Genomic DNA, 13,487 nt, shown 5'->3' with positions numbered 1-13,487 from the left:
TCTCACAGGTTTTGCGTTCAATCAGTACTGCCTTTCAGCTCTGCAACATTTTAGTCCTAAAATCTTATGTTAGCTGGTATAACCTCTCTGAGTATAAATTGCTTCACTGGTCAGAAAAAAAAGGAGGGGGTGATATTTAACATGTGAGGATAACACAAGGGCAGCTTCTGGTATGCGGTTTAATTATAGTTATTATTAAGTCCCCAACACCATCAGAGAAATGGAGACTTGGTGGGGTAACCATCTCTGATTCCCTTAAAATCAGGGAAAACCTGGAAATAGAATTCATATCTCCTATGCATCTTTCTAGAACCATCATCTAGTGTCTACTGTTTGTTCTGCAGAACTGGCCCCTGCTTCTTGTACTCCCTGGCTCAGTCTGACTCCGCCCAGAGAATCTCACAGCACTAGACCTTGGGGATCACCTCACTCAACTTCCTCTCCCTATTTTCCAGGTCAGGAAATGGAAGCCTTGAAAGAAGAGTGAAGTGCCTTGTTCAAGGTCACCTGGGAAGGTAGAAGCATTAGTTGAAGTGGTTGCTACATTAGTGGGTATGACTAAGCCTGAGAGTCACTGCAAGAGGGTCAGCCTCACACCTGCCTGGATTCCCCTGGGTATTTAATGTTGGGATAAGTATATGTGTGGAGAAAACTTTTTCTGTATTTCAGTTGTAGTGCTGGTGAGCTCTGTGGTTCCACAGGCATCAGAAATATTGATAGCTAATATTTGCATGGTGCTTTATAGCTTGTAAAATACACTCCTATGCTGCCTTACTTAGTCTTCTCAATAATCCTTCAGAGTAGTTGTAACAATTACTACTATTCTTTTACAAGTAAGGAAACTGAGGCACGAAGTGACTTGCTCAAAGATACATAATTAACAGAAGACAGATTTAGAAATTGACTTATATTTGTGTGATTCCTAACTATAGCAAACTAGCCCAGCTCATGTTGGGGACATAGCTATTCTCTGTTGGCCCTATAGGAAGGAAGAAGTGGAAGGCATTGGAGGGTTGACATGAGCATTAGCAAAAAGGCCCACCTCAATGGACATGATGAATGCTTGTCACGGCTGTCCAAAGCAACAGGTAACAAGATGGTCTGGCAGGCAATGATGATGTCTCTTCTGGTAAATCTTCGGCACTTCCAGAGTGCTTCTCAAATCAGGCCTACACTTCCTATGTGCCTATGAGGCCCAGAGACCTGAACAACTTACAGACAATTGCAAAGCCATTTAGTGATGGAGCAGGACGAGAATGAGCAATTTCTGAATCCCAAACTCTTTTGACTTCTCTTGAGATCAGGTCAAAGGGACATGATCAAGATCCTGGGACGTGATCAAGAGCCAAAGAAGGGCACAGTTTCAGCCAACTTCCTTTTTCGAGCAGAAACCTAGACAACCAGCATTTTGGCAAGTAGTCAGTGCAGCACGTTTTCCTTTAAGCTTGGTTTTTTTGAGTTCTGCTTACCCAAGGCACTTCAGTTCCTTAGTCACGTTCCCAGCCCTCCTCCCTGTAAGCTCTCTCTGCTGCTATGTTGCTGGGGGAAGAGAAATCAGAAAGGTGACAAAGCATTTAAATTGGGTCTTGCTTTTAGCGGGGTTCTTTCACCTACAGTTGCCAGACATTAGCGGGGTTCTTTCACCTACAGTTGCCAGACATTTATCTGTGTTTACGATTCAGGGGTAAGATAAGGATTACACAAGGGAAGACCTCAAAGAGTCTTGGGCTTCCATAACTAGGAGAGACCTTTGAGATTCTAACACTTGGCTTCATAGGTGGCTGAGGAATAAAGAAAGAGAGGTGGGAAAGATACCTCTGCTGACTGCTCTGGAAAAATGCCTTCTTCCTCAGGTAGTCTTATTAGTCTTAGAGGAAGATAGAAAAAAAAGACCCTAACAGTGATAGAATTTTATATTTTGTAGAATTTCCTGAATCCAAACCCAGTTCTCTCTTCAGTTCCAGGTAAAAGACCAATAGTGCCATATTCTACCTGAATCTGGGACCGAGATCCAGAGGGATGGATGAAGGAAAGATTTCCATTATAGTTCGTTAAAACCCAGCACCATTCATAATAAAGTACAGGATGCAAACACACTTCTTGGCAAGGATCCAGGGGAATGTGGAGGAGGATTTTGGTTTGAGTAGAAGTGATTTACAGTTGTACCTGCTGATGAAGAACTTCTGATCATATACAACTGACCAATGACCACCTATGCCCAGTGAGAAAACATTCTGTTCTTCCACAAGAATATTCTTATTAAAACCTACTAGAAGGGCTGGGATTATGACTCAGTGGTAGAGTGCTTGCATAGCATGCGTGAGGCACTCGGTTCGATTCTCAGCACTGCATAAAAACAAATAAAAGTAAAGGTTCATCAACAACTAAATAAAACCCTAAAAGTCTTAAAAAAAAAACCTACTAGAATAAATAATATAATTAAAAGAATATTTGAGATATATGATATGTGTGTGTGTGTGTATATACACACACACACATATATTAATTTATTTAATTTTGGGGGCACTGGGGACTGAACCCAAGGACACCTTACCACTGAGCTACATTTCCAGTCCTTTTTATTTTTTATTTTGAGACAGGGTTTTACTAAGTTGCTTAGGGCCTCCCTAAGTTGCAGAGGTTGACCTCAAACTTGGGATCTTCCTGCCTCAGTCTCCCAAGCTGCTGGGACTGTAGGCATGTGCCACTGCTCCCAGCTTGATAAGTTTTTAAATGATCTTGTGAGTCTCTATTGCTTTAATGAAGCAATCTTAAGTAAAGCGGTCCTCTGGGAACATTCTGATCTAGTTCCCATGATTGGGATACTAATTTGTGTTAGATGCTTTATCTGGCTTTATAGATCATTCCGAAAAGCAGACGACAGAACCCCTCACCTTCAAGTGCTTGTAAAAAGACAAGCTGGATGAACACTAATGACATTAACATACAAAGTAGTCCTCCATTATCTGCAGGGAATATACTTCAAGACTCCAAGTGATGCCTAAAACCACAGAAATCTCTGTCTATTTTTTCCTAAACAGACATACCTATGACAAAATCTAACTTATGAATTAGGCACAGAAAGAGGTTAACAGTAATAACTAATAATAAAATTGAACAATTATAACATAATAAAAGTTGTACAAATCTGGTCTCTCAAAATATCCAACCATACTGTAGATCTTAGAATTTTGGTATATGATTTTTTTTTCTTTCCTTATTAAATTGAGAACTTTCACCTTTTCACTTAAAGTAAGCACTTTACAGCTTCTCTTTGCATCTTCTCTTTGGCCAGCATCATTATTCTTGCACTTTGGGGGTCATGAAGCAAAACAAGGGTCACTTGAACGCAAGCACCATGGTACCATGACTATTGATGGGATAATGGAGACAGCCATTGAGTGACTAATGTGTGGCCGGTACATCCACACTAGACGAAGGGATGATTCACGTCCTCTGTGACCAAACAGGGCAGTGGGAGATTTCATCACACTACTTGGAACGATGCACAACTCAAAGCTTATGAATTGTTCCTGGAATTTTCCATTTAGTGTTTTCAGACTGCAGTTGACCACATGTAACTGGCATTATGTGTGCCACTGCGAAACTGTGGATAAGAGGGCACATCAGTACACAAATACAGTCTCTCTGAGCCTCCCCTACTGGAGAACATACTACCTGCCAAGTGCCAGGCAAAAGTTCAAGGAAAAAAGCAACAACAAGGACAAGGGTTTTAGTTTCCAAGAGTAGGGCTGAGGATATAGCTCAGTTGGTAGAGTGTTTGTCTCAAATGCAGAAGGCCCTGGGTTCAATCCCCAGTACCAAAAAGAAAAAAAATTTCCAGAAGTAGATTTACACAATCTTATTACTTGTGAGTCCAGCTGTCCTGACTTTGCTCTTGCTATCTCCTCCGTCTTGGTTGCCTTCTCTGAATTCTACACATTTTCCAAGGCCTGAGCCGGAACTCCCCTATGAAATTTCCTGTCCCTGTAATCTCTTCCTCCTCTAGTTCCCTTAACACTCACTGTCTGCTCCACTTTTTGGTCACTCACACACTGATCTGCTATTGCTAATTATGTGCTCACATGTTTATAAACTGTCTTCTTTTTTTATTTGTTTGCTTTTTTTTTTTTTTTTGCAGTACTGAGGATTGAACACAGGGGTGCTCTACTGTTGAGCTCCCTCCCCAGTCCTTTTTATTTTGAGACAGGGTCTCACCAAGGGGCAGAGACTAGACTCAAACTTGTGATCTTGAGTTGCTGGGTTGATAGATGTGCACCACTGCGCCAGGCCTGAACTGTCTTCCTAAGGCAAGAACTTGAGTTTGCTTCATCTTTCAATCTCCTTTACACTCCAGTCCCTAGCATAATACTTCATGTGAATTAAGCATTCAAAACATGTTTGTTAACTGGTTCATTAAAAAAAATACACATATACTATAAGCTTAAAGGGGGAATTGCTTAATAAAATCTATCTTCTATCTATCAAATTTTGTATATAGTTATATATAAAGGATAACCCAGTCACCTAAAAAGCAGAAGCAACACAGTGCCTGACATTCTACCATCAGAGTACATGTCTTTGGAAAAGATTCCTTTGAGTCCCTAAAAATACTTCTAGGAAGGACAGTGCATTAAATTAGGTTCATTTAATTATTAGTGACAACAGTATTATTCTTCAATAGATAAGAACTGAGTTCGGTAAGAACACAGTTCAACTCTCACACAACCTATGTGTCAGGTACAGTGACTAATGTTGGGGTCAAAGATGATGAAGACCCAGCTCTATCCTTGAAAAGCTTACACTGTCACCACAATATTTTATTCTAATTTCTTCGGAAGCTCTAACAATGCCAATATATGGAACACTAAGTGCATCCTGGAGGATTGAGGGAAAATTTCTAGAGAAGTCATCAGCTATAATACCTCCTTGCTGTATCCACTTGAGCACTTCCTCTGCTTCTCTACTGGTAAACTCTTACAGATGCCTCAAGACCCAAGCCTCAAGAACAGAACGAATTCTTCCCTCCTTGGTGCTCCTAGACTACCTAAGGCATCTCTCCCATCTTATTGTGGTGAATCGTTTCTGTGTTCTCCTCTATTCCCCATAGATTGCAAACTTTTGATACTCAGGGACCACTTCCTAATTGTTCCCACCACTGAACCTGGGACATGGTAGCAGGGGAGCCCCCTGCATTATTACAGTTGACTGCACACCCCTCTGAAACAGTGACTCAGAGCTGGATTGTGCATCTCCAAGCCCCAAGCTGTGCCAGCTGGGATGTAGGAAGCAAGAATGGCCTGCCAATATTAGTGACAAGCTACTTACTGATTCTATCCAGCCTAGTATATGCCTACTGAGAGTCAATTTAAATAATAATAATTTAGGCACCACTTCTAGAATATCCACTATGTACCAGATGTTTTACACACATGATCTCATTTACTCCAACATCCTTGAAAAGGGTTATTTATGCCCTTTTTATCATCAGGGGAAAAGAGGTTCAGAGGGGTAATTTGTCCAAGGTCATTTATTACTCTAGGTCGTCTACTTGCAAAGCATATCTGCTCTGTTCTGTTCTAGTATAACACAGGAAACAAATATATCCCATGAGATATACACCATGAGAGGTGAAAGTAAAATCCAAGGTTCATAAAAAATTCAGAGTCCAGGCACATAGAAAAGTCTTCGTGGATGGCAAGAGAGGTCTGAACAATAATGGACTGGAAAAACCAAACATCTTTGAACAGCATCGGGTGCATCAATGCATGTCAAAGAAGCAGGTGGGGAGCTTTAGCCATCCCCTTTGTGGAGTCTTGCAGAGAGGGTTTCCAACTTTCCCATGGCTTCCACTCTCTGGTCAGTGAGCAGGTGGAGAGAAGTTTGAGGTATTAGCTGGGCCACTGAAAATGCACACCATAGCTCCTTCCAAGACAGATTGGATAGGATCCATTTCTCTCTCTGCCTTCTCAAAGTAGAGGAGGTAGCCCTTTACCTCCCTCACTGTGGTTTTGACCCTCCTCTTGGGGTAGGGAGAGGTCCTTCCTCAGCGTTGAGGAAGAAGGGGTAGTTCTTTTTTGTCTCACCATACTGGGTGCCTTGTTAGTGGGGGAGAAATATTCCTTTCTCCCTCACCTGGGGGTTGGGGAGATGGCACATTTTCTCCCTAGCTTTGGGAAAGGAGGTGGTTCTTTTCTTTCTCACTACGGTGTGTGTGTGTGTGTGTGTCCGCACACGCGCGCGAGGGGGATGGCTCCTTTTTCTCACCTCAAGGTAGGGAGGCTGACACCTCTCTTCCTTCCAAAGGGAGTGGGGATGGTTTTCTTCGCCTCCATCTCGGCTGGGACACGATTCTTTTCTCTCCAACCAAAAAAGGTGGTGGGGACTCTCAGCTCTCTCTTCCCTCCCTTCGGGGAGGACTAGCTCCCACGCCCTCTCCACACAGTCACGCTCAAGTGGCGGGAGGCCTGGATCTCCCAATCCCGAAGTCCCGGGAGCAAGAAGGAGAAGGCGGCTAGGTGCCCCCAGCGCGGGCGGCGGGGCGGGGGCGGGGCCGGCTCTGCGGCGCGGGGCGGAGCCAATCGTAGCCCCGCCCCTCCTCCCGCCTCCCGCCTCTTGCCCAGCCTTGCGCTGCCGGGCTCGCCCGCCCAGTGCGCCGCGGCTGTCTGCTGGGCTCGCGCGCCGCCGACCGAGCTTCTTGCAGCCTCAGCCGCTTCAGCTGCTTCAGCTGCTTCAGCCGCCGCCTCAGCTTCGCCCTCCGCCCCTCGCCCTCCCTCCGCGCCTCCTGGCCCCGCCGCCCCGCGTGCTCCCAGCCCCTCAAACCAGATGATGAACTTCCTGAGGCGCCGGCTGTCGGACAGCAGCTTCATCGCTAACCTGCCCAATGGCTACATGACCGACCTGCAGCGGCCCGAGCCCCAGCAGCCCCCGCCGCCACCCTCGGGGGCGCCTTCGGCCTCGTCGGCGACCCCGGCCGCCTCACCGGGCCCCGAACGGAGGCCGCAGCCCGCCCCAGCGCCCGCGCCGCAGCCGGCCCCGCAACCCGCGGCGGCGCCGTCGGTGGGCAGCAGCTTCTTCAGCTCGCTGTCCCAAGCCGTGAAGCAGACGGCCGCCTCGGCCGGCCTGGTGGACGCGCCCGCACCCGCGCCCGCCGCGGCCAGGAAGGCCAAGGTGCTGCTGGTCGTCGACGAGCCGCACACCGACTGGTAGGTGACCGGCGCCTCCCAGGGAGCGGCGCAGTCTGGGGAGAGGAAGGTCCCGGGTGGTCCCCAAGGACACAGCTCAGTGCAAAGTGGGTCCGCGTGGTCCTGCAGCAGGGAGATGGGGACGAGCGTGCGCGCGTGCGTGCGGCTGGGGGAGAGGGAGGGCGCTGATCAGCCCCGACAGGTGAATCCTGAGTTAAAAGACTTCCTCAGTTGCTACAGATCCCCCCACCCCACCTCCCCAAGACAGAGAAGAGGAGCTACTTTTTGCAACGGAAAAGGCTCTTAAGAAATAGTTCTTTGGGGGGTTGGGAGAAGGAAGGGGCAGACTTGACAGCTTAGACATACAAGCCCCAAATGAAAATGGTCCCAGATGACCATTTTTAAAAGACCGATAAGAAAGGTTCTACTTCGTGAAACAAGCAGTGAATTGGGAATGAAAATTGGCTTGGGGTGGGGGGGTGGTGATGGTGATTGGTTTTTTTAAACCTGCACCCTCGAAGACTGATATCAAATATCGACATCAAGGTGGATCAAATCACAGATACAGTAGCCCAGGTGTCCACCGACTGGTTTCCTCCGTGTCTGGTTGAAGTCTGTTTAATAAAGTCTGTTTAATAAGAATAAAAATCTTGTATTTTGTGCAGCAGGGATGTATGGGTTTTTGGTTTGTTTTTGTTTTTAATAATGTGTGTGTGTGTGTGTTGGGGGTAGAAGTGATTGGTGGCTTTTTCCAACTGAAACATGAAGACCTAAATAAAATATTCTGGATTTTTACAGGTGCACAATAAAAGGATCTGCCTTAATGCAGTAGATGCGAAACTTCAAGATGTTTTTCTTTTCTTTTCCTTTTTTTTTTTTTTAAAGGCATAGGTGGTATTTTTCCAACTTAGAATGGTGAAGGCTGGGAAAACTGTTATCTCTAGTTAGGAAAAGCGTGAATGAACATTTAAGACTAAGAGTGGATCTTTTTGATGTAGCAGAAGGTTGACCTTTGGGATGGTGGGATGGTGAAATTGACTAGTAAAGGGCTTGAAGAAATAAGGGCCAGAAATCTGGATTGCTTCTTCCTTAGGAATATGAGGAAAGGTTTTTTTTTTTTTAAGGTTTGTTTGTTTTGTTTTTTCTCAAAGGGGTTGAGGTTGGACCTGAGTGTTCCTCCCAAGAGGGAGGCACAGAGGGACCACAGAGCTATTTATCTCCATTTCCTCTTGGCTGCTTCACTGCTTTTCTCCCTCATTCTCTCATTGAAAGACCCAGGGAGAGGGGGAGTATGTGAGCTGGTAGAAATGAGATGTAGATGTGGAGATGCCCTCCTGCTGGCTGCTAATGTGACCATTCTGGAGTCCTTTGGGTGACTTATGTAATTGGCTTCTTCTCTTCAACAGTAGAGTAGAAAGACCTTTGTCAGGAAATAGAGGTCATGCAAAAGGGTAATGGGGAAGGTATAGTAGAATACTACAGTGCCATTGACAATCCCCATATGAGAATTGCTCTTAGTTTAAATCAACAAGTGCTTATTAAGGGGGAAGGGAAGGTAGCTAAGCTCTATTGAGCATCCATTCTATGCTGAACCCTAAGGATACGGTCAATAACAATATCCTTTTGGATTCTCACCTGTAAAACTAAGCTTTGGAAAAGGTAAGTGAAATATTCATAGTCAAGTAGCCAGCAAATGGTAGAGGCAGGATTTGAATTTAGGCCTGTTTGACTCCAGTGTTGCTACCCCATTATATTATATTGCCTCACTATCATTATATTATTATTAGCAATGTTAATAATAAGCTCTCTTTAGGGGATGAGCAATGTGGGGCCCTTTTGGAGAACTCAAACTCATATTTTGGAGACAAATGGATTCATGAAACAGTTAATGAAAAGGAATCTAGAATTATTGGTTGAGCCTAGTGTTTCAATAATTAGAGCTGGAATTATTGGAGAAAGATTCACAAACGATAAGTTTTGAAGAAAGGTCAGGAAAAAGGGAGAAAAGAGAATGACATTGATGTTTCATTTTTCTATGTAACAATTTTCTATGTAATTCATCTTCTCCTGATTTCTCATCTTGTTGAAGTTATTCTTTTGCGTCTCAGTGCTAGTTAGGTGCATAGAGGTAGGTAGATAATTTTTTGTATGTGTACTATAAAGCTGCTATATATCTGTGTTTAGTTTGAAATGCTTCAGTGGATTGAGATGTGCAACTCTCCTTTTATAGTAGTATTTCTAGGAAGAGTACCTGGCATAAACCAGAGAATTTGCCTTGCCCTGGAGACTAGACTTCTGATGGAAGTAATAGAAGCCACTTTCCTGTGGGCTGACTCCCAGCTGCTTTCTGATTTTCTCTGAAGAGATAACATTGATTTATTAAAACTCATAAGCCCGATTTGAATCTAGTGCTTGATGGCAGTTCTGTGCTTCTGTGTTTTTGTGCTTAATAACAATTCCCAGAATTGCAGTTTGTCGTCTTCTAACATATGTCTTAATTTGTTAAAAACAACTCAGTTAAATATTGATGAGTGGTTTTATTGAAAGATCTCTATGAATGAAGGAACAGGTGCCTGCTTATGACAAGCACAGTACCTTACATACAAAGGTGTTTTGGGCTCAGAAGGCTAATTTTGGTAAATTTGTCTCACAGTTTAAGCCACTTAGGTAGTATTCAGTATACAGGTGTCATATATACCCAGTATCATTTTCCTGGTGTTTAAATAGGAAGTGAGAGTGTAATCTCCCAGTAGAATTTAAGAATATTGATCCTACCAGAATTATAGAATGCTAAAATACAGAGGGTTTTAACAAGCATTTAAATAATTGGAGATTTAAAAGAAAGGCTTAAAATAGGCACCCTCTCAGAACATCCTTATTACATAGCAGATTTCTTTGAATTTCTATTAATGTAATTGTGGGCAATGTAATTTGGAGACCTTACTACTGACTAGGTTGATGGGAAAATTGAAGGGTGTTTCTCTTTTTCTTTTGCTTGGAATATTTTCATGTTGCTTGAGATATTTAGATTAATTGCACACTAAAGGATCATTGAGAAACGTAAACGTGCCACTAAAAAATGAAGTCAGATTCATTATGTTATTCATTATTAGTATTTTTGTATCATCAGAAAATGTATGTCTTAAGTTTTGTTTCTAAATATGAAATGCAATTAGGATTGTACTTTAATAATCTTTATGCTTAAACAAGGAACTGGTACCTATTTGAGTATGTCTTTATTTTTTTTTTTATCTTCTCACTGGCAAAGAGGTAAGTTTTCTTTCAGATTCTCCTCAGCCTCCATTCCATTGCTTCTGACCCCAGTGACCAAATTAACTTTTCAATCTGGTACATTTCAGTGTTTTATTTGAAAATCAGTATAACATAGGCACTCTTGATTACCTAGAGACAGCATATGTGATAAATCAACAGATGTTCATTGAACACCTTTTCTATATAAGGTACATTTGCTAAGAAAAATGGGAAATAGTATCCAACTTCTAAGAGCTTACTCTCTAGGTGGGTAGAAAAGATAAATACAATTTTTTTTAAAGTTTACTAGAAATTACCCATATGTTCAAATTGTGATCCTTGACCAATGACATTGGTGTCAACCAGGATCTTTTTGAACTACACCCTTTCAGGTTCCACCTCACATCTTTTGAATTGGAATTTATACTTGTACAAGATCTCCAGGAGATTCATAATCATTCATTTGAGATGCATCAAACTGAAGGATATGTGATTAGTGCTAACGGCATGGGAACAACATCAACTACTATCATTTATTGAGCAGTTTTTATAAGCCAGATATTAGTATAAACACTACAAGTCTCATTAACTCTTTATAATAGTAGTAAAATTCTGTGGAAGTTTAAAAGAGAGAGAAGTTTAAAAGAGTGGGAGTGAAAAGCTTCATGGCAGAAATGAGATTTGAACTGAACCTTGAAGAAATTTGAGTCAACAGAGATAGATTTGACTCAGTCCAGATAATTGGTAGCATAAAGAAAATACAGTGGCAGAAAAGAGACTGAATTGGTACGTTATGTAGGCAGCACCTGTTGCCATTTTTTTTTTCTGATCAATCTTTGGGTATTTTATGAAGAATAGAGAATTTGAAGTACGATGGTCCTTTTGGACCAGTGCTTATGAATGACTCTAGAAAAATACTTGGATTAGATATGGAGAAAAAACTCAAAGAGGTTGAGGGGTGGGCTTCTTAGAGTTTGTTATAGCAACGGTAGTTTATACTTTAAAATTCTGGGGTTATAGCTGGAAGGTCATCTGGGTTGCTTTCTAAATGGGGAAATCTTGGTCTGAAGAAGGGAAGTGACTTATTCAAGGTGATTCAGCTAGTTAGAGCATACCCAGAACTAGAATCTAGAACTTCACTCTCTCCACTAAGCCTTTTTTTTTCCCCTTTTGATAACATAGTATCCACCCATTTTTACTGCCTGTCTTCTATTTCCTTACTTTTATCTTTTTCCATCCCTGACTCTAAAGGACTGATGGAGACTTTTGCTTAGATAATTATAGCATTTAAACTTAAAGGAACCTGAATGATCACCTAACCCAGAGAATGGAACAATTTGTCCAAGGCCGAATAAGAAGTTAGCAAGAGAATGGGAATAAAAATTTATATCTTCTGACTCCAATTCAAGCTTCTTAAGTTACTCTGAGAAGATTCTCAGTTTAGTCCCTTTTCTACTTAAAAATACTGTTTTCATCTGCTTCTTTTAAAGGCTCATTGTGGAGTTTCTAGTAAGTGCTTAAAAAAGAAAAGCCTGAACAAATCACACTGTAGCCACACCAGCAATTATACTGTTTGTTATTTGGGCTATTATTGTTTCACATAGATCATTTCAAAGTGGTGTAGAGACTCTTAGAAAACCAGTCATTAAAATCCAACAATCTGCTGGGTGGTGTGGTGCACATCTGTAATCCCAGAGATTCGGGAGGCTGAGGCAGGAGGATCACCTTAGCTAGGTCTTAAGCAACTTAGCAAGACCCTGTCTCAAAACAAAAAATAAAAAGGGTGGAGTATGTGGCTCAGTGGTACTCTCCCACCCCAAATCCAACATTCTAATCAGAACTGTGCTATAATAATGATATTCTTTTCAGGAACCCATTTCTATACTAACATTAGTATTTTTAGTATGTTGCTTGGCTAAAAGGAATGGAAAGTCAAAATAGGAAATGCATGTATTTCCCTCAGATTTACAAAACAGTTTTAACTGGATTGTGGTTCAGTGCAGTTGAGCATCTTAACACAAGCCAAGTGCTAGGGATATAAGAATAAGTTGAGCAGCAGCCTCGTATAGCGGAATCTTCCCTTCCATGGCCACTGAGCCAGCCCTTTTTTATTTTTTATTTTGAGGATCTCGTTAAGTTGCTTAGGACATCTCCAATTTGTTGAGACTGTCCTTAAACTTGCCATGCACCCACCTCAGCCTCCTGAGTTGCCTGGATTATAGGCATGCACCACCACGCCAGGTGGTAAGAGGATAGTTTTAAACAGGATTTTAACATAACATGATAATAAGTATGTATAAGGTATTATGGGAGCATAGAGATAGGTTATTCTGGGGAATAGAAATGTTATAGTTTGAAGTCGCCCATAAGAATGTGCCAGTGTATATTCCTAGGTAAACCACTTTGCATCCTTGAACTTTCTCTAAAATCTGTTAAATGAGAGGATTGAAACAGACTCTCTAAGATTCTTTCTAGTACTACATTATTTCTATGGAACAGTTTTGTGTCATATTCTTTGAAAACTTTAGCTCTGTAATTTCTTCCTATGTCATTATTCCTGTATATGTCAGTACATGATTAAACATTTCCTTGAACGAAAAGCTTACATTTGAGTACTTTCCATTCATACCACTTTCTTTCATGTTGCTACCATGTGTTATCTTGGAATAGAGTCTGCTGTGTGTTTCCTCATCAAGGATGAGAGTTGGGAATTTTTAGTTTAGTTATTCTTTCCCTGATAGACCCAAGATCTTTGTATGCATATGTTGAATGGTATTTATTTCTCAATTCCTGCTTTACAGTCTCATTTATCTTCACAGTGATCCTGAGCAGTAGGTTGAATATCTATTTCATAGATGACAGACTCAGAAAAGTAGTCACTTGTGCAAGATTAGCCAAGTATTAAACTGAAGTGTCTGGATCTGAACCCGGATTATTTGAAAAAGAAAAAAATAAAGCTAAATTCTCCAACAGAAAAATCATGTGACAGTTCTTTTTTTTTCTCTTATTTTGAGACTATAATATCTCTTTAGAGAGAGAGGAGAGGATGAT

The 13,487-nt window shown here is 42.0% G+C and overlaps 1 protein-coding gene across 1 annotated transcript in view; it reads left to right on the top strand.

Moving 5' to 3' along the window:
- Positions 1–6,658: 6,658 nt before the first annotated feature.
- Positions 6,659–13,487, top strand: part of SYN2 (synapsin II) — a 143,852-nt gene continuing 137,023 nt past the window's right edge. Inside the window, exon 1 of the mRNA XM_079122571.1 lies at positions 6,659–7,205. Within this exon, the coding sequence (XP_078978697.1) occupies positions 6,826–7,205 (380 nt within the window). The 5' untranslated portion in view covers positions 6,659–6,825. The remainder of the gene's footprint in view (positions 7,206–13,487) is intronic.

The sequence above is a fragment of the Sciurus vulgaris genome, assembly GCF_902686455.1.
Source record: "Sciurus vulgaris genome assembly, chromosome: 19".
Lineage (NCBI taxonomy): Eukaryota > Metazoa > Chordata > Mammalia > Rodentia > Sciuridae > Sciurus > Sciurus vulgaris.
Note: the sequence above shows the minus strand (reverse complement) of the source record. Positions and strands in the feature narration are given on the sequence as shown.